Source organism: Thermobia domestica, chromosome 11, assembly GCF_964235325.1.
Source record: "Thermobia domestica chromosome 11, izTheDome1.hap1.1, whole genome shotgun sequence".
Taxonomy (NCBI): Eukaryota; Metazoa; Arthropoda; class Insecta; order Zygentoma; family Lepismatidae; genus Thermobia; species Thermobia domestica.
The window spans coordinates 226,150,959-226,173,181 of NC_137464.1; the positions used below are offsets into that span (position 1 = coordinate 226,150,959).

General features: G+C 35.6%; 1 protein-coding gene across 1 annotated transcript in view; it reads right to left on the bottom strand.

Annotated features, from left to right (window-relative positions):
* The window catches only part of LOC145664776 (uncharacterized), a 51,299-nt gene that overhangs the window by 15,058 nt on the left and 14,018 nt on the right, over positions 1 to 22,223 (bottom strand). The window contains exons 3-6 of the mRNA XM_081731731.1: positions 19,632 to 20,479; positions 15,449 to 15,661; positions 12,510 to 12,763; positions 7,024 to 7,310 (exon numbers count right to left, since the gene is read on the bottom strand). Of these exons, the coding sequence (XP_081587857.1) occupies positions 7,024 to 7,310; positions 12,510 to 12,763; positions 15,449 to 15,661; positions 19,632 to 20,479 (1,602 nt within the window). The remainder of the gene's footprint in view (positions 1 to 7,023; positions 7,311 to 12,509; positions 12,764 to 15,448; positions 15,662 to 19,631; positions 20,480 to 22,223) is intronic.

Sequence of the window (22,223 nt, forward strand, 5' to 3'; positions counted from 1 at the left end):
CCACTCACCCGTCGTAATCACTGATTGCAATTTTGTACTGTGCTGTAATTATTATCTATAATTTTGACACTTTTACTGGTTCTTTACATTACTGTAATTAACAGATTTGTTTTTGTCCTTTTACCCTTGATATTAATGGGTGCGAAACACCATCGAAATGGATACCTGAGGCTTCTATCTGCTTTCAATGTATCGGTATACATACAATATTTTATCTTGATGTTCAGTTAATTCTAAAATACAAAAGCTACTCTTACTATACAGAAGAGACAGAGAAGCGTTATGCTAAAGCGATTATTGTATGGATGTGGAAGTTGCTCGCTGATGTGCATAGAAAGTTTTCAAAAATAAGATTTTGCAGGAAAATATTTGGCACGAAAAGACACTAATAAACAAGTAAATTTAAGGAACTGCGCAGAGTTCCCTATTACGTCGACAGGACAGCATTATTAATCTTCACATGTACAACCAGTAATCCATGCTAATGCTCGTAGTGCATATAAAAACAAAGAACATTTTACCGAGCTGATGATACTGCGTTACGTAAGACAGAGACGGACAAATTATAATGCATTGCGGCCAGGATAAGAGAACTATATTTTGGGGCCATTTTTCAATTTCCTTGCCTCCATGAGAAGATGGTTCGCTAAATGTGCGTAAGTTATACATTTTCTACATTTTTATTTTACTCAGTGTATTCTGTTTCTTGTTCCATGTCTGTATGCCAATTACAGCCTGAACGAAGAACAATATTAGTAAAACAAAACTGATCAAAGTACCAAATGTATATTAATAATACTTGTGTAACAGTTTCGGCAAAGTAACATCATCTTTATCATAATAGCATAACGTGTCTGATGTTTTCAGACACGTTATGCTATTATGATGAAGGTGATGTTACTTTGCCGAAACTGTTATACAAGTATTATTAATATACATTTGGTACTTTGGTTAGTTTTGTTTAGTAATATTGTGAATATTTTCAAAGTTATAACAAATATGATACATGAATTAACAACAATTGAAAATAGCTCCCTTGCAGAATTGACTTGGTAACCAAAAGGTCATGAAAATATTTAACTTTTAAAAGAAGAATTTGAAGGTTAAGTCTTGATTGAGGTTTATGATAGCCACCTACATTCTTCCTGTTATGCATGGTATTAAAAAAAATAGTCAACATTACCATTATACGTATTCTGCCATTATTGGAAGGTCACTTGTCGCACCTGAGAAGCTTCCATGCTCCACGGTCTTCAGCTAACCTCTTCGTCTTCGCGTACGATTTTTCTATTTTGATACAAACACCGTATGCGTGGGTTTTCTCGGGGTTCTCCCGTTTTCTCCCACTTTCTTCATTCCACCATTTCATTCATTTCTCATTATCACCGTCACCTTTAGCCTAACCGGCATAACCGTAGGACGTAAAACTCAAAGATTTCATTTCATTTCTATTTTGATACAGTCCATCAATTGTAGCCTTCTTTGTCCCTCCCTCACTTTCCTGCCACCATACCCTCTAGCACGAGCCTCATGATACAGTTCTTTCTCAGCCAATGTTCCAACCAGTTTATCTTTCTGTTTTCAATTACATCGAAAAGCGTTCTTTTCTCCTCCACCATTTCTAACACCCTCTCTTTCAATTCCCGCTCGACCCAACAAAGTCTCTCCATTCTTCTCCACATCGACATTTCAAAAGACAGCCTTATATTACCGCTTTTGCGTAGTGTCCATGTTTCTAATTCGTACAGTACAATACTCTATACGAAGCATTTTATGAGTCTTTTTCTCAACTATTTATTCAAGGATTCCCAAAAATACTTTTATTCCTCCTAAATGCTTCTTTCGTCATTGCTAACTATCCTTTCTTTTATTTCACGTTCGCACTTCATACCTTCACTAATAATACTACCCAACTATCGAAAAACAGTCACTTGTTCTATTTTATCCCCTCCTACCTTTAGGTTTGACACTGACTGCTTTGTTACCATCACCATGGCTTTATTTTATTTATTTATTTAACAATCACCAGATACAGCTCACAGCTCATTTTATACTGGATATCCAACAACAACAACAATGGAAAGGATTTGGGAAGGTATAAGCCAGGGCCTGTTTAGTAGGTACCATCCCGGCATTTGCCTGGTAGGACTGAGGAAAATCCTGGAAAACCCCAGTCAGGATGGTCGGTAGCGGGAATCGAACCTGCGACCTCCCAAGTGCGAAGTCAACGCTCTACCACTTAAGCTACTTCGCTCGGCTTTTGTCTATCATCAATTATTTTCATCACACATTGTTTCGCTTTTATTCCCGGGCCGCCATTTGTCCTTACTAACTTAAGACATTGGCGATAATACTTGTGGATAGCCTATACAGTATACGAACTGACTAGAAAGAAAAAAGAAATCGAAGAGTGTAAATATTCAAATTTTCTTGTATCGTTAAAAAAGAAAAAACGCACAATTTATTAATTAATCATGCTTAAATGAACACAAAGACAGAAACTTAAATGATTCATATAATGGTAAACAGGACAGAAATTCCAGTATACAATTCAGATTTAAGTAAACTCCGACTTTCTCTCAGATTTTTGATGAATCCTATCATAGGAAACATTCGGCGACTACTGCGTTCCAGTCACCCATGATGATTAAATTGTCCTAGTCTTCAACTTTCATCAATACTACTTCTATTTGCTCATAGGTTTCTTCTACTTCCTCATCTGTGTAGCTTGATGTGGCCATATGTACTTGGATTATCGTCATATTTCTCGGTTCGGTTGCTATCTTCAACATTTTTATCCTTTCATTGTATTTCCAACTGCCTATAACTTTCTGTCTTATCCTGCTGTACCGTTTACAGCTCCTGAGTAGATCATTCTGAAGTCTCCACTCTACATGTCTCCTTCATCAGGCCATCTAACTTCGCTGATTCTCAAGATATCTATCTTTATGCGTTCCATTTCTTTCTTCAGGTTTTCCAGTTTTTCCCACTGTATCAGCGATCGCACATTCTAGGTTTCTATCCTGCAGGGCTTTCGTTTGATGATGAGCGAGGAGGCTCTGCTGTGTTTCCCTCCACTGCCGGGGACGACCCTCTGTGAAACAGTAGTGTCGTATTCCCTAATATTACATTCTCTTATTTCTCTTTCATGTTGTTTTCTAGGGACTGAATAAAGTGGTGGTGTCCCAGGTCCTTGCACCTCGCAGTGAAATAGCCATAGAGGACATCCTCCCTGTCCCTGCTTGTTTTTGTCCACATCTGAGCCTTGCCGATGTCAATCATCTTCAGCCTCAGTGTGGTAATGGTAGAGTTGCTGCCCACTACCATAATATCTCTCTTCGTCTGACTTCTAGCCCTAAAGACCTGTTCGGCATGGAAAGCCCTCTGATAGCGAAGCTATATCCGGCATAGCTCTTGGGATCATTAAAGTACGCCCTCCCCCCCCCCCTTCCCCGCGGCAAGGTGGAGTTGGTTGAATTTAGCGTCCCTTTTCTGCACCCTTTTCTTTTTAAAAATCTCGGTGTCTTCTTCTAGCCCTACAATGTTTTTCCATACCCCCTCATTTTCCTCCCCACTTTCACCTTTCCCAGAGACCACAGATGCTTTAACGATATCCCTTTTACTATAACCATTCTCATACCGTTGTTCTTTAAAGATTTCCACATTCTCTTCTACATTTTTGTTACAAATTTTAGTAATTCTTTCTAACATACTTCTTATGAAATTAACTTTTGTGCTTCTATCTACATTACTTTTCTTATTACAATAAATACCAGCATTACATTCTTTTTGATACCATTGAGTCTTAATGCTCTTCTCTTCCTTACTCATTGGAGAAGAACTGTGTATATATACTTGAGTAGTTTTTGTATCACTCAGTGTACGTCTGATGAGGATCTTGACTAGACCGAAACGTTACATGTAAGTGTTGTTTATATTAAATAAGTGCAGTCTTGTTCAGCAGTGTGTTTATTTTTCTAGGTTTAGTATCTTCATCGTTTCAAGTACTAGGGGCACTGAGAAAGAAAGCAGCTGCGACTTTCGAAAATATTTTCGCTGGTAAATATGTATTTTGGCATTGTAAAGTTACGCATGTCACATTATAAGTATAGGTCCTTTTATTGTCTAGTTTCTACGCCTAGTAAATCGTCTTTTCTTTTCGTTTCGTTTGTGTATTTACGAATTCAACAAATACAGGATTCACCAAAAAAAGAATAAAAAGTAAGAATTTTGAAATCCTATTCGGGCAACACCGACCGACACTGTGAGATTGAACTGTGACAATTGTATGTAGTAGTATCGTGTGAGGCAAATTAGCATGGCTAGATGCACAATTCATCAACGTATAGACATTATTCGAATTTATCATCAAACTGAGTGTTCAACTTGACAGATACTTCGCAGAATATGTGGTCAACATAATCGACATACTGAACGACGTTCGATTCACCGATTTGGGAAGATGAAAATCTGCATTCGATTTATGAACTATCCTTCCATCGTCAGAAAGTGCTACTGGTGTGGTCGGCGGAGAATGAATATGGCAATTACATTACTGTCAATGGCGAGCGATAATGCACCTTTTGTATCGTCAACTGGCAAATCATGATATAAATTATATATATATATTTAACAAAACGGTGCAACTTGCCACACAGCTCACCAGATTCTTGAGTCATTGCACAAAATGTTCCTCGGAAGGGTTCTGTCGAGAAATGCTAATGTGAACTGGCCATACATATCATGTGATCTCTTCTACATAGATGCTTCAGAGAGATCCTACCAGCTGGAAACTAGCTTACGTGACCCCAATATATATATCACGACTTAAAGAACAAGTATCCTCCTATAGGCCAATATCTCTTCTTTCTTTAATATCTATTATCTGCGAAAAAATAATATCAAAGACAGGATTCTCAAATTCACGTCGCCTTACATTCACACTTCTCAGTACGGCTTTTTACCTAAAAGGTCAAGTTTTACACACGTAAGTACTCTTCTTTCCTGTGCAATTCAATGTATAAATAACAATAATCAATTAGATGTCATTTATTTTGATCTCTCCAAGGCCTTTGATTCTGTCAATCACATTCTTCTTCTCCACAAGCTTTTCAATAGGTTTAACGTACATGGTAAATTTCTCTCTTTAATAACCAGCTATCTGAAGGGCCGTAAACAGAAAGTTATTCTTTCAGGGCGACTTCTAACCCCCAACCTTGATCTAGGGGGTGCCTCAGAGAAGTGTACTAGGGCCCCTGCTATTTGTACTGTATATGGACGATCTCTACTCTCACTTACCAGCTAATCCTAGTGGCCTTTTACTTTTTGCTGACGATTGCAGAGAAATATAATGTTTTCATGACACAATTGCTCTACAGGACGACATAAATTATCTTGTAGACTGGTGTGAAATGTGACAATTGAAACTTAACAGGAAGAAATGTGACAGTATTACAATTACTCTGAAAAAGTGTCCTGTTCCCTACAAATACCATCTGCCAGTCATAATGATCTTGGTGTCATCTTTGATTCGAAACTCTCGTTCTCTGACCACATCTCCTCAATAGTTAAGAAATCAATGCGTATGCTGGGGCTTCTTTACCGATTCACTGAACTATAAGCACTGTGGCATCATTAACAACATTTTATAAAACTCTAATAGCACCCAAGATCGAATACTGCTCTCCCATATGGGCCATGGCCGCACTTACACATCCCTCTAGACTTGAGTCTGTTCTCAAATTCTTTATTGCAATAGTACGTTTTCGTGTTCCCGCACTTCGAATATTACCCAAGGAGGAAATTTTGGGATATCTTAATATCCAAACGCCAGAAGTACGCAGAAATAACTCTGATTTGAAGTTTCTTCATACGATAGTTAATGGGAACCTAAGATCAGAAACCCTAATTCAACAACTATCCTTACGTGTCCCTTCCCGCAAAACCCGGAATGCCCATCTATTCCATCTTGCACGCCCTAGGTTGACAATTATGCAGAGGTATCTTTTTCACCGAGTACCGAACTATTATAATAATCTAATTAGTGAGGTGGACATTTTTTTCGAGCTATCCAGTGTCTGAAAGAGCGATAAAACGCATGCTAGCCAAATAATATTACTTGTGCACTCTTTGTTGATATTATTTACGTTACTGTTGTTGTTATTTATTTTTATTGCTTTTATCCTTTTTCTTTTTTTTTCTTTTTTTTCTGCTTGTTAACATTTTCCTATATAAAATGGCACATTTATGCTGTATCTAGGAATTTGTTCAATAAATATAAATATATAAATTATTTTCTACTGGTTTACTTCAAGTCTCAGGTCTGTGAGAATAGGTCGGGAACAATTCATGAACTGAAAGGGAATAATGAATGTATCATTGTAAATTTACCCTACAATGTGTAAAAACGTAAAAATGGTGCAAATTAAACTTCAAAATTCATTCCACCACCAAAGCATAAGACATTTTAACTGCATTATCTTCGAAACGTAATGCCATTGACTGCTATTCGCAATAACAACAAGAAAATTAGGAAAACCAAAAATGGATCAAAAGATTGCGATCTTGGCCAATTAGTTTTTGGATCAGGGGCCACAAAATTCTTGAACGGCTCCTAAATCTAGTTTCCGTATTTTCTATGGAATAAGCACATCATATTGAGTTAAGTGATAGTTTGGGTTTGGCTATATTATATGTAGTTCTCCAGATATAAGGCCTACAAGAAAATTTTGATTGAGATATACTGGATCTTTTGATCCAAATAATAATAATATTAATAATAAATATTTAGTTATCACTAGTAATTTTCACTCTCTCATTTTAAAATTCTGTTGTTCTTCTTGGTTAACCCTATACGTACCAGTATTATGTGTCAAAATAGAGCAAAATTAAAAAAAAAAACTTCCATAGAAAATAGATTATAAAGGATGATGTAAATTATTATAATAAGAAAAAATAATTACAACCTAGGAATACAAAACCAAATAAAATTGATGGAGAAATGACAACAGTAACCATTAATACCTTCTTCCGCTGTACCAAACATCTTCAACAAGCTGAATCCTTCTGTAGTTTCACCTTCCGCTTTGTTCTTCATAGTGGATAACAAGTCTTCAGATACATCATAAAAACGCTCTCGGGTAGCTGTCGGCGTTCGAGTTTCCTCCACATGACTTTCTTCTTCTGACTTCTTTCGCTTTTTCTCCTTTTTCAATGGTTTTTCAACTGATGATTGCTCAGTAGTCTCTGGCTTAATTTCATATTTTGCATGCTCTGGTATTGATGGATCAAATCTTAACATTGGTGGTGCTCTACAAATGCAAAAGGACAAAATATAAAAGCTGTTATTTTTACTCAAAATATCAGTTTATTAGAAAAGTACTTACCTTATTTTCCCGGTGTACTATTTCTGAATCAAACTGTTAAGATTTTCGATGAACTGTGCTACTCTTTCAGCATAGAAAAAGAAAGAAGGAAACGCTGACGTAATTACGGTAGTATGAAGTTAATTTATGAAATGAAAATGAAATAAAATCTTTGAGTTTCATGTCCCACGATTACGCCGTGTGGGCTAAAGGAGACGGTGATGATGAAAAATGTATGCAATGGTGGAATAAATAAAATAGGAGGAAGCGGGAGAACCCCGGAAAACACACACATAGTGTGCTTGTTCACTGCAAAGTCCACTTGGCCCTGCTGGGATCGAACAACGGACCCCACACACCAAAGGTGAACGCTCTACAACAACCATTGCGGCCTCTAAGTTAATTTATGTTTAAAATCGTATTAAAAAGTAGAAAAGAGGGAAGAGGTATACTCATTACTGAACGTTTAAAAAAAAAAAATATGTGTACCTATCTCAGAGTTTATAGCATTTCTTTTACAGTAAAAATGTGTCTTTTGTGCTATATTCCAAGAGTAGATTGCTTACATTAATATGAGTACCTTTTTCTATTACATATTTTTTTTAATACACCAATAATTGACGCATATTTTAACCGTGTGTACATGTTTAGACGTTTTACAAAAGGAAAAGCTTATATCCATTTTATACTATACATTAATACCATTTAGTATGGTTCTCCAGATTCAATTCAAATTCGCACTAGTTTAAAGCCAAGATAAGTAGTATGTTAGTCAATCAGAGAGCACTGCTGTACTATAAAACAAGATAAAAGGAGAAGTTTCATGTTTGATATCTTAATTTGTTGTTCCATGTAGCAAAATAAATATTGCATGTGTTTACTTAATGTCGGCCATTAAACAAACACTTAATTGTCGGTCTGAGTTCAACAGTTCCTTCACTCGCGTCACACTGTCAGCTGTTGTGGTTATGGATGGCCGTCCGGCGCAGTCATCGTCGTCGACCCCTTCCCGGCCTTCCAAAAAGGCCTTGTGCCACCGAAACACTTGCCGATCTGACGGGGCACGTTCTTTGTAAGCAGTCTTGATCACACTAACAGTTTCCGTAGCGGTCTTGCCAAGTTTCACACAAAACTTGATCGCAAATCTTCGCTCTAACGAGCGCTGCACTTTTACTTGCACAAGATCAAGAAACAACCCTCACAGACAGGCCTGTCCTCATTCTCCGGATGCTCGGAGTACACTGAGCGAGGGAGCGCTGCTTAGCTGGATCCCCCACTACTAGCTTCAGCCGATTAGACCGCGCTCCGACGTACAGTCGCGTCACAATAAATTCACTGTCATTAATTTCAGGACAGACCTTGTATATCCCACACTTGTACGGGAATTTTGTAATTCTATTATTTGCAATAGATGCCTGTATTGATTACATTGACCAACTTCGTTAGTAGAGTCAATCCGTTAACATTTTAAAGGGTAATGGAGATTTCAACGATGGCTATCTATATCCTATATCTAGGGCCGGCCCTAGGCTATTTGCCGCCCCGTCCGTTAATATTTTAAAGGGTAATGGAGATTTCAACGATGGCTATCTATATCCTATATCTAGGGCCGGCCCTAGGTAATTTGCCGCCCCGTCCGTTAATATTTTAAAGGGTAATGGAGATTTCAACGATGGCTATCTATATCCCATATCTAGGTCCGGCCCTAGGCAATTTGCCGCTCCGTGCAATGGTATCATTTGCCCCTCTCCTCTTTCGCTAGAAAGAACAAATCTTAAAAGCCACGAATTTAAGTATGCTATCCTATCAACAAACAACAAAGGAGAAAGAAAGTGTACTTGCACTCAAAAAAGTTTAAGCACTAAAAAAAAAAAGATGAACTTGTTTGTGACAGAAACAAGACTAGTTCTCATATCAAAACTGTGAGAACTAACTAAATGGAACAGGTGTTTACTACTGTTCGAGAAGTGAGTTCTTGTATTTAATAACAATCAAGCAATTCATGGTGGGATTTGTTTGACCATTTGCTTTAACACTGTCCATGTTAACTAAGGCGACCTAAACATGAATTATGAAGGTAGTATTCAAATAGAAGGTCAGCTTAATAAATTTGACTACAATCATCATGAAGTCTGTTTCAACAAGAAATATTTATTTTACATAATATAGTTATGACAGATTTTGCCACCTTCTGCAAATGCACGTTTTGCGCATATTGTAGAGCCGGCCCTGCCTCTATCCCATATACGTAAGCGGATTTTTTCAATAGATAGCTGAAACGATTATCTAGGCCGAGTTCATTGGAGTCAATTCGTTAACATCTTCGAATAACGGTAATTTTAACGGTGCATATGCATATCCAATACATGGAATTATTTTGCGTGATCCTCTTTACAGTCTCTACAGATCCTCAAAGGGTTAATCGATCTGAAGTGGTCCCAAGATTTCGAAAATGGTTGCTCGAATATCTCTAAAAATTAAAAATTGAGTGTGATGAACTTTGTGTATGAGAAGACCAATAATACCATTCACGTTGTCTATGTACAAGTGTTCATGAATGGTGGCCATCTGTGTTGTCGATGGTGTGCCATTTTTTTGCATTTGCAAGCGTTTACGAAAACTACAGTTGCTCAGGACGCACGAATCAGACGAACACCAAACAAACACGAATGTTTAGAAGAGAGACTGAGGTACACGGAGAATATATACTCTTGCTTCTAAATAAATATGCAGGGTTGCAAACCAATACATGAAATCACTAGAAAAAAATACAGAAAATTACACTTTTAAAGGGGCTGTAATTTGGAACGGCATAAAGTGGGGGGTTCATAAGTTTTGTGCTGAACATTATTGCATATAAAGTGTCTGCAGAAACATCCACACCTATAATACTACTGGCACCCTAGATTTATTGGGGTCCGAAAAGTTGAAGTTTGTGATTTTGATACCATGTTTGTGGCGTAATATCTCAGGAGGGTAAGTGCTAAAAATTGCTGCTTAGGACACAAAGTAATTCTGTATGTGAATAAACTATTGGAAAAAAAAATACTGATATTACATGGAGAAAAAAGTGAGGACAAAGTAAAAACGCGAAGAAAGCAGGTGCGTGACGATGGTCATAGCCTGGAAAAATTAAATGTTTGGTATATTTCATGCTAGATCTCAAAAACTACGTATGATTCAGTAATTAGGTCCGCTTTTATTTGTGTTCAGTTGTGCGAAAGCTTGCGAGTGGCCTTTGTTAAGTCTTTCTAGCTCCATGATCATTGCCACGTCTGTCTGGTAAGGGGGGTTAGCTCGCTCTTGCACCCACGACACCCATCGTCAAACTGGACCGCGGTATTAAGACACAATGTATCAGCAAAGTATCACTGAAATCTAATTCCAGTTACGGAAGTTAATGTGTTCACAAGATTGCGTTACACCTATCTATCCTATCCTACCGAAAATGGCGTATTTGTGGAAAACATTTAAAATGATTGTTTTCCCTTCTCTTCTACAGCATTACAGCAATAACTTTTAGTAGGTGTATTTACAACAAGTTCTCGCAATTACACGATTTAAGAAGTGTTGGAAACTTCAGATGTTTTTCCATATCTCCGGAATGGTTTGAGATATCAAAGTGCTGTACACGGCAAAACAATTTACACATCTATTACAAATCATACAAGTAACTAGTAGATATGATACTTATCTCAGCATTTTTTCGAAATAAAGGCTTTCAAAAAATAAATAAATAAATAAAATAAAATAAAACAATAAAATAAAAGTTTCAAGCCCGGTTGACTTCGTCCCTATTCATTCAAAACAAGTCTTACCATGACCATTGTATCTAACAGTAAAGTACTTTTGATGTGCATTATCCAGTGCATCTCCGGTACGCTGTATTTGCGTTAGAGGCTTCCGAACTTTGGATGTTTGTGATACTATAACATCCTTAGTTTGCAACACTGAATAATAATAATGAAAGTGACATTTTAAGTTTACGTTTGACACATTGATTTGAAATATGTAATAATCTGACGTAGGCCATTTAAAAAATATAACTTTATATTGGGTTGGCAACACTGTTTGTTGGGTCTTTTTGTTTAATACATACAAAGATACCCTCCCCCCCCCCCCTTATATATCCCTCGTGCAAAAGCTTCGCTTTTCTCTCTTTTGGTTCGTCCGTTATAGTGGATAATCAAGATAAATGTCCAACCTGTAGACGTGGCAATGATCATGGAGCTAGAAAGACTTAACAAAGGCCACTCGCAAGCTTTTGCACAACTGAACACAAACAAAAGCGGACCTAATTGCTGAACTATGCGTAGTTTTTGAGATCTAGCATGAAACATTCCAAAACATTTAAACTTTTCAGGCTACGACCATTGTCACGCGCGTGCCTTCTTCGCGTGTTCACCTAGTCCTCACTTTTTCCGCCATGTATTATGTCATGATTTTTTTTTTTTTTTCAATAGTTAATTTACATACAAAATTACTTTGTGTCCTAAGCAGCAATTTTTACCGCTTTGCCCTCCTGAGATATTACGACTCAAATATGGTATCAAAATTAAAAACTTCAACTTTCGGATTCCCCTAAATCTACGATGCCAATAGTATCATAGGTTTAGATATTTCTGCAGACTCTTTACACGCAATAGTATTCAGCACAAAATTTATGAACCCCCCCCCCCCCCACTTTATGCCATTCCAAAATACAGCCCCTTCAAAAGTGTAATTTTCTGTACTTTTTCTACTGATTTCATGTATTGGTTTGCAACCCTGCATATTTATTTAGAAGCAAGAGTATATGTTCTCCGTGTTCTCAGTCTCTCTTCTAAACATTCGTTTTTGTTTGGTGTTCGTCTGATACGTACGTCCTGAGCAACTGTAGTTTTCGTAAACGCTTGCAAAAAAAAAAAAAAAACCTTCGACAACATAGATGGCTGCCATTCAGGAACACTTGTACATACGACAACGTGAATAATGTTATTGACCTTCTCCTACACACGGTTCATCACACTCAATTTTTTATAATTTTCGGAGATGGTCGAACAACCACCTCTGGACCACTTCGTATAGATTGACCCTCAAGTATTTTTTCTGTTTAATTTGCTAAATTATTGCCAGAAAAAAAGAAAGAGTAAATATAATAATTACCTGTTTTTTGTTGGTTTCTCCCGCTGCAACGGTGTTGTTAATTCTTGGCCTAAAATATTCTGCAAAATGTCTAACTGCATTTTCTTCTCTTCCTCAATCCCTGCTGGCTGTGAAACAGGTTCACTACTCGTTCGTTTGCGATCATGCTTCTGATGATTATCATTATCATCATCATCATTATCATCACTTTCCATGAATCGTTCATCCAAGAGGAACCGCTTATCACTTGCATAACGAGATTGGAGTTCTAACAGCTGAAAACAAGTACGATTCATTTTCCATCATGCTTACCCACGTTTAACATAAAATGAAATAAATAAAAAATGTTAACAATGTACATAAATATTAACACCTCCATACAGTTACAGAAAATGTTTACATTTCTTTTTTCTTTTCTTTTTTGTTTGTTCCTTTTGATTGCACAGTGGTCCAGACACCCTCGAAACCTGGCCAAAACCTCAAAATTCGAATTATGAGAAATATGAAAGACCTTAGGAATTTAATAAGGAAAGACGTAAGCTATGCAGAAATAGGTAGGTTTTCGAGCAGCTAGTAAAGAGTTTGGCCTACAGTTAGTACTAATGTGTAAGATTAAAGTCGTGTATCCACCCCGGTAGCGAACGCGAAGTTCATGATGTGAAAACAAAATAATATTTCGTTGTTAGGCGTCAATAATGATTATGCAGAACACCGTTAAACGTTCGTCGTTCATGACACATAAGTAGAATTCTAATATGCCAGTCAATATGTGGATAAATTCATGTACCAGTCAATATGTGGATAAATAAAATTAGATCGAAAACGAAAATTGATATACTAGATATTGAATTTCATGTAGTTTCATTTTGAGTCCAGTTCTATGGTGTGCTGGATGGATAGTAGATGTTATCTGTTAAAAAGTAAAAAATAAACGAGTATTACCCGTTTTCGCCCGATCTGATTTGAAAGGCGAGTATGAGTAGGGTAATATTAGGCGAGTAGTATTTAGGCTAATGACTGTTCTCCCTTGTCATTATAGAAATGTCATATGAAACAACACGAAGGAGGCTTCTACAAGTCCTGCAGAATGTAGAAGGAAACAAAGAGAGCAAAAGGCAACACCTGGTTAGTTTCCTTGACAAAGAAATGTCCACCGAATTGACTAGTACACGCAACAATTCGAATCTGGAGACTGCTTGTGTGGATTGCTTTAAATCGTGCTACTTGTTGTGTCATAATGGACAAATCAGGAGTGTTGTTGCGCGATTGTAATTTAAAGGTGTTATGCATGACATGCACCAATTGATATAACCTTTTGAGACTCTATCCATCACGACTCTGGAACTTACTAAAGGAATAATTAACACTTCTGACCATAGTATTTACACTTATTTATTAAAGTATAGCGTAACAGTTTCGACAACTTAACGTTAACTTCATCAGACACTAATTCCGATGAAGATAGTGTCTGATGATGATAACGTTAAGTTGTCGAAACCGTTACACTGTATTTTAGTTTTAATAAATAAGTGTATATGCTATGGTCAGAAGTGTAAATTATAAGTTCATGACTAGCTTTCAGGAAAAAAAATCTACTTTGTAAAAACATGCTGTATGAGAAACGTGGCATTCACGGAGGTGGAACTGATATTGAAATATACTCTTATCAAGATATCAATTATAACACTAGCACAACAACAATACCCAGAACGGTTAGTGAGGTATAGCTTAAAACTATAATTAACGCATACATTTTAATTTCTATTACACTAAAGTACTGTCCAAAGATCACATATCCTGTGCATGTCAGTTGTTAGATCACATCAAACTGAATAAAGTAATATGCTTGTGGGTAAATTCTCATGCGTAGTTTTCGAAAAAAAAAAAATCATTTTTTGGGTGCTAAAAGTATCTCCTGCGTTACCAATAATAACTGACAGTTTTTATTTTGCTGAAGAAACTGTTATTTATGTATTGTATATATATAGCAAATTATAGTAACAAATTGTATATATATTGTATGTGTATAGTCTTTGAGTAATCTACTCAGAATTTCTGGATTATTTCTCACTTAGGCACGCACAGCGTTGGTACTGACATTAATACCGTCTAAGTTAATATCACCATTTCGAAATCTGCCTAACTACTATTTCACTGTTCTAAGAGCACGAATACAGTCCAAATACTGGTCTGAATATCTTTCGTTTCCGTTCCAAAACACGTTTAGTACAACGCGTTTAGAAATTTTTCTGGGCCTTCCCTTGAATTCATTATTATGCACATCCCGTGGATCTTAGCATATTATGTAGAACTAACATGTAGATATATCTTTCCAAATTTGAAATGTAATTCATCTTGACTTGCATATATGAGTAAGGTAGTTTATAACAAATAGAACAAGAGAACTCGTGGGGACTTCAGTGACTGTAATAGATTCATTATTAGTTAACAGGTTTATAATATTGTTACGCAATATGTGCTACTAATGATGTTAATAACAATATTAATTGTGCAGTGCTAACGTCTTACTATAGTCCGCGTCACCCGAATTGGCGTGTGGCATCAGCCAATAAGCTTGCAGTGCGCTGTTACTAAACCTTCAGGAAGGAATCTAATCATTCATAATTTATTTTTTTTTTTTTTTTTTTTTTTTTTTTGTATTTGTGGACAATTATGAATGATTAGATTCCTTCCTGAAGGTTTAGTAACAGCGCACTGCGAGCTTATTGGCTGATGCCACACGCCAATTTGGGTGACGAGGACTATAATACAGTAATATATTAGTACTGTGACGTTAGTCTTACAATTTTGTCAAGAAAAATGTGTCAGATGGTTTGTGTATTTCATTCTATGCAAGAAGTCTAACGTAACATGCCAGACTTTGATTCAAAAATACCAAAAACAGTCACATTACATAAGTAAAATATACTAACAAAAACGTAAATGCAATCTTTACTTACCTTCTGTCCTTTCTTCCCTTCAAACTGATCTTTTATCCTAAAATCATTTTCGGAAGCCTCATCACTTAATTCGTCTTCAAATAACGGCTTTCTATGTTTTTTGCTAACCGTACTTTCTGGTTCATCCACCTCAGCAATCTTAGAATGATTATCTGCATCATCATCATTCCAATCAAAAATTATCTTCTTATTTTTAGCAGTTTTGTTGGTGTCCTACAAAAACAAGCAATTTTTGCCGTTGTCAATCAAAGATAACCGGACTAGAATTAGAAACGATGGTAACTTACAAATGTATACAGTAACTAGCAGAAAGCCCAATTTTCGAGCGCGAAGAATAAAGGTTTCAGTAAATGTAAATGATGTATGTAGAACTTGACCCCTTTTTCTCCTTTCAAAACCGAATTTTCGAAAACGATGAAAGGAGTGTTCAGTTATTTTTAATCAAGTGTTTGTAAGCAGAATTTTATCTCCCTAACTTCAGGTATTTAGGAAACACACTATTCTTGAAGAAAAAAAAAAGGGGGGGACGTAGGATACGTATTTAAAAAAAAAAAATCTTTTCTTGTTCCTTGCTTCTGTGAGGAAAGAAGTATTGTGTCTAAATTTCACGTTTCTAGCAATAGTAGTATGACCTGGAGCTGATGAGTAAATCAGGTTTACTCTTCTATATATTAGTATAGATTTTATCATTACTGAAATGACAACTTCTGTGCAAGATATATATATGTACGTATACACAAACACACACAACAATAATAATCATAATAATTCTCAGCACTAAAAAGGAGGAAAATGAAAAGAGTATGAATAGTAAGATAGAGTTCATGATGTTATCGCTCACGAAGGACTACGGTTGGATTCAAACCTTTCAGTTTAGTAGTGTGTGGTCAACATGATCTAGATCGAAGTTTACTACTTTCACAATTCAAGCAGCAGTGAAAATTTACCCTCATCGGGAATCCAGATATAAGGGAACATTAAGTGCGAGTACAGACAAAAAAAAAAAAAAAAAAAAAAAAAAAAAAAAAAAAAAAAAAAAAAAAAACCTGCACACGCAACAGAAGATAAATAACAATTCGTTACCTCGTTACGTTTTCACTTTTACTGAACTTTCAGGTAATAAATTTCAAGTCGTCAAATACATTGAACACATGTGTGTCTTTTCAGTGAGGTGTCAGTGAGGTGTAAAAGTAAAGAAGACATGTCCCTTTGGGAGTAACTTTTAGGAATGGAAGCTAAATAGTAAAATACTTAACTTCACAAACTCAACGAATAATTCCTTATTGCAAAATAAGAATCTTTTGGTTTATTATTATTATTTTGGTATTTACCCTTGATGTGAAGCATAAATATTATTTATCACATCTTTTCCCATAACTTCATTGAACAACGCACAAAATGCGACTTCCTTGCCCTGTGTTAATAATCCAATTGGTCTTCTACTAAGGACAATTACTAGCAGGTGCAAGACATGACAGCTCAATGGTAGTGTGCTCACCTCTAGTTCGATTCCAGCCTACGGCAGACATGGTGTCCGTGGTTTTTGTCGGAGTTCTCCAGTTTCCTTCCATGTTCAGATTGCACAATTTCACTCATAATTATTGATTTTCATTAATCATTTATCCCCTTTAGCTTACATGTCATAACTTACTTATGAAAAACTATATATTCAAGCTCACTTCAACTACCGAATAAATAAACAGAGTAACTTTTGGAATAATAGTTATAGTTCCTCTAACAAGAGAACTTTTAAGCGAGTCCCACTATCTGAACTTCACAATGTTCTCAATGTACTCAATTTTTAATATTATTCACGGAACTTAGATTTCATTTCGCTGTTTACCTTAATATCGTTTCTTAAGTCGTTTCTCAACAACCAACTCGGGACACAAAATCGGCTCGCGACAATAGAAAATAAAATATATGTTTCGCGTTAAATCAGAAACTATGTGTTAAAATTATGAAGAAGTTCAGAAAGTTGATTTGTATCCATATGATGATTTTTACGTGCGTTACAATTCGGTTGGCAGTGTTGCCAACTTGGTAGAACTTTTACTTGTTTCCAAATGACACTACGTGGATTTTATTTAATATTTGGTATTCATTAATGATTGTGAACATCACATGAAGCACAATTTTCTTCACATCACCACAGTTTTCGAAAACACATGTATTTCATTAAAAGATTTTACCTCGTGCATTATTGATAGTGTAGTTTGCAACATTAAGTATGAATTTCACTTTATGTTTACCATCATTAGTAAAACCAAAATGTCGAATAAAAACTACGTTTGTATAAGTTGTCATATTATTATTATTATTATTATTAATAATAATAATAATATATATATATATATATATATATATATATATATATATATAATTATTGCAGAACCTCTCGTAACTCGACGCATTATGTTTGAACTTGTTCAAGAAGTTCTGTTGCAGCCACTAAACAGTTTGTTACGTGAATCGGTGTCGTGAATATCGTCCTTGCGTTCTCTGGAACCATGTGAATTGTTTTTACTGGTAAAATGACATTGTAGTGCACTAGTTACAGTGTTTGTGTGAATAACAATGGAGAAGTCCTATTACAGTAAGGACTTTATTAAATGTGTAAATGACAACTTACACAAACGTAGTTTTTATTCGACATTTTGGTAATTTTACTAATGATGGTAAACAAAGTGAAATTCACACTCAATGTTACAAACTACACTATCAATAACACACGAGATAAAACCTTTTAATGAAATACATGTAAGTTTTCGAAAACTGTGGTGATGTGGGAAAAATTGTGCTTCATGTGATGTTCACAATCATTAATGAATACCAAATATCAAATAAAATCCACGTAGTGTCATTTGGAAACAAAAGTTCTACCAAGTTGGCAACACTGCCAACCGAATTGCAACGCACGTAAAAATCATCATATAGATACAAATTAACTTTTTGAACTTCATCATAACTTTAACATATAGTTTCTGATTTAACGCGAAATACATTTTTTATTTTCTATTGTCGCGAGCCGATTTTGTGTCCCGAGTTGGAAACTCTATAACTCGAAAACGAAGCGGAATTCGACTCATGTTTATAGGAACTTTTCTACTTGATTTGATGCCAGGATTCATCTCTCCAAATTTTCATACTCCCTTTCAATTCGCCTCGTGTACAGAACCTAAATGCCCATAGGAAATATAGGAAATATTTACATTTTAAGTACAAAAATCGAAATTTCAATAATTAATTGCGAATGTTAGAGGCCGCAGCCACATGAACGGTTAACGGATATTAAATACTTAGGTACTTCTCCAATAGGAAATTTTCAGCTTTTCATCATACTATAACGTGGGTGTAACAATCAGAAACGTAAGTCCTTTACATTTTCAAGAAACCTTATGGAGTAGATTTCGATGCTAGAAGCAGATATTGGTCGTGACAAATATTGATATTGGTCGTGACAGAAAAAAAAAATGTTAGAAATTAGAAAAATCTCACCAAAGTTGGCAATATTGCGAGTGAATTGCGCGATTCCTATTGGACCAACAGACGAATTCTGGCCCTCCACCGAAACATACAACTTTATACTCTTCCTGCTATTGCGATTATGTTACTAAGTACACTCGTTTCTCTACAACAGAACTTTTAATTTGACATGTTTTTCAGTTTTTCGAACAATCTGAGAGGAGGGCAGCCATTTTGGAAGGCTGTATATCGAAGGAAGAATTTTTTCAGCAAGAAAAAATATGGTTCTCATAATATTGCATGTAGATCCCATATGAAAAAAATAAATGAAATCTGAGACAGTTGTGTGGACCACCCTGGACGATTTAAAATGGAATCACTCATTAAAATATATTACCCTATGTCGGTACAAAATGCATTAAAATATATTACCCTATGTCGGTACAAAATGCATTAAAATACACTACCCTCTGTCGGTACAAACTGCATTAAAATATATTACCCTCTGTCGGTACAAAATACTTTAAAATATATTACCCTATGTCGGTACAAAATGCATTAAAATACACTACCCTCTGTCGGTACAAACTGCATTAAAATATATTACCCTATGTCGGTACAAACTGCATTAAAATATATTACCCTATGTCGGTACAAAATGCATTAAAATATATTACCCTATGTCGGTACAAAATGCATTAAAATATATCGTACATACCAAAGACGACAGTGCCGATTTAATAACAGCATGCTTCTCTTCTAAAGCTCGTCTTCTCTCCTCTAATGATTTTAAACGTTTCTCTTCACCTTTCTTATTATTGTCAAACAATCTATCATCATTCTCCACTAATAAAGACTTTCTCTTTACTTCTTTTTCGCCAAACTTGCCTTCATGCTCTTTTAAGTCCAGCAATCTATCGTTTTTTCGTGTTAACAACGAATTTCTATTCACCTTTTCTAGTCTCGAGTTAGCTTTCGAATCTTCCCTATTTTCCGAGAAGAAATTACGGTTCATACGCACTGAAGAATCTTTCCATACGTCACTAAACGATTCAAACTTTCGAAGTAAAGAGTGTTCAATATCTCTCACAGCAGAATTGACACTATAATCACTATGAAAGCTATGCGCCTCCGTTTGCGTTTCCCTTTTCCCCCTTGGAGAAAAGTCTGACGTATCAACTTTAGTTTTGTTTTCACTTAACATCCTCAATCTCTTTTGTATTCGACTTTCACCCTCCTCTGAATCTGAAACGAAGCTTACAGTTCCCTTGTACTTATCTTGATTGTTAACTTTATCGTCTTCATCATCATCATCACTACTTTCATACTTTTTCTTGGAAGTATTCCTCTTATTGTTAAAATGCAATTTGTCATTGTTTTGAACCAATGAAGTAGCACTACGATCACTGATCCTTGTACTATCATGTTGTATTGTTGACGTGTCATGTTGTTTGGTTTCATTTAAACTTTGCCTTTCCTTCTGAAGCCTAAACAAGAAACTTTCCTTAGCAATTTCTAACTTCACTTGGTGACCCTTCCAACTCTTGGTAGGTACTGTATCTAAGCCTGAAAGATTGAAAAAAAATAATAATAATAAATAAAAAAATTATCTTTACACTCACTCAATGTTATATTTTCAATCAAATCTGTCAATACATTTTTACCATAAAAAATTAAGAAAGTCTACGATAAAACAACTACAAAGGTTAGTTGTTTGGACAAAAGTCTTAATTATATTAACAACACAGCGCCAGGGTTGTTGCTTTTTTTTTTAAAAAAAAGAAGCCTTAGAACCAATGAAAAATAGCCTGAAATCTTCCATCTTTACGCCCACGGTTATTTCCTGTATGCTAAGACGGATGATTAAAGAAAGAGAGTGACTAAAAAAAGGAACTGAGGATGTAAAAAGAAATGCGAAAAGCAAAGGATAAAATGTTATCTACGAACCACTAACTGACACGCCTAGGATCGAACCAAAAACTCCTCGCAACAGAGGTCAGTGCTCATCTACTAAGGCACCATGCTCTGTTTTCGAGCCAGTACTCGAAACTTTTAGTATACTTTAATTTAAATAATTAAGTATCATTTGTGCATACGTATTTTCTCAGAAGTTACAAAAATGTTCAAATTTGCACAAAATGAATCACTATTGAAATTAGGCTCACTGTCTAATAAAATGTTTCAGGTAAAATGTGCTTGTTTCGACCAAAAGTAGCAGAAACAAGCTGGCAAATTACAACGACGACAAACACTTCCACCAAATCAAAAGGGAATTTCTTTGAATGGGATGTAATTAACTAAACTTGGTCTGAAAGAGAAATATTGATAACAACCAATATATAGAATACATCTGAACTAGTATTGTGAAACTTGACGATATCTTGATAGTATTACTTTACGAAGTACACTGAATTCTGGATATTTCTCCCATTCTAATTGGACATAGAAGATTGCACACAAAAAAGCTTCTTTGGGCGAAAACCAAACTGGTTTAATGGGTAAAAACAACTGACGTGTAATCTGCAGGGTATATTCATTATGACACTTTTTGCTGGCTGTAAACTCATATTTTGTTCTAAAAGTGTACCCCATTGATCAGAAATTACAAGCGACTCTGGATTGTATAGCAAAGCTTAAGCTAAAATTTGTATTTTCATGAGGAATAATGCCTTAGATAACACTGAAAATTCAATATTCGTTAACATTTCCTGGAACTGACACTGATTTCTGTAGTGTTGCCACTCACGCTTATTATACCTTTGTTGCATACAAACCTTATCACGATATCTCTAGAAATTTTGAGAAAACACAAACCTTCCACAGTACCATCATTAAAAAGGTGTATATTTCAATTGATGAACCATTCGTCAGCTATGTATAGAACTGTAATTACTTTTCAAGTATCAATACGTACAAAACAATGCAGAAATAACAAAGAAAAAAAATTAATGGATGCCGAATTGGCAAAGAACCGAACTTTGATCCGTTATATACACATATATTGCAAGAATACGTTCCATAATGCAGTTTTATAAAACGCTGTTTTCATTACGTACCTCACATATTTATTGGCAACAGATTTTTCCACTTATTTCACTCATTCGTCCCATTTAGCCTACAGGGCTAGGTGATCACTGCTTCAAACATTACAGTACTTTTGATTGTGAGTTTTGGTTATTGGTATATGTTCTTATTCAAATTAAATTAAAACTTAAGTTAACGTCCAGCATCCATATCCTGTACGCTATAAAACGATGGACAATTTCTTTCCTTTAATTAAAAAAAAAAAAAAAAAAAGGTAAAATGAGAA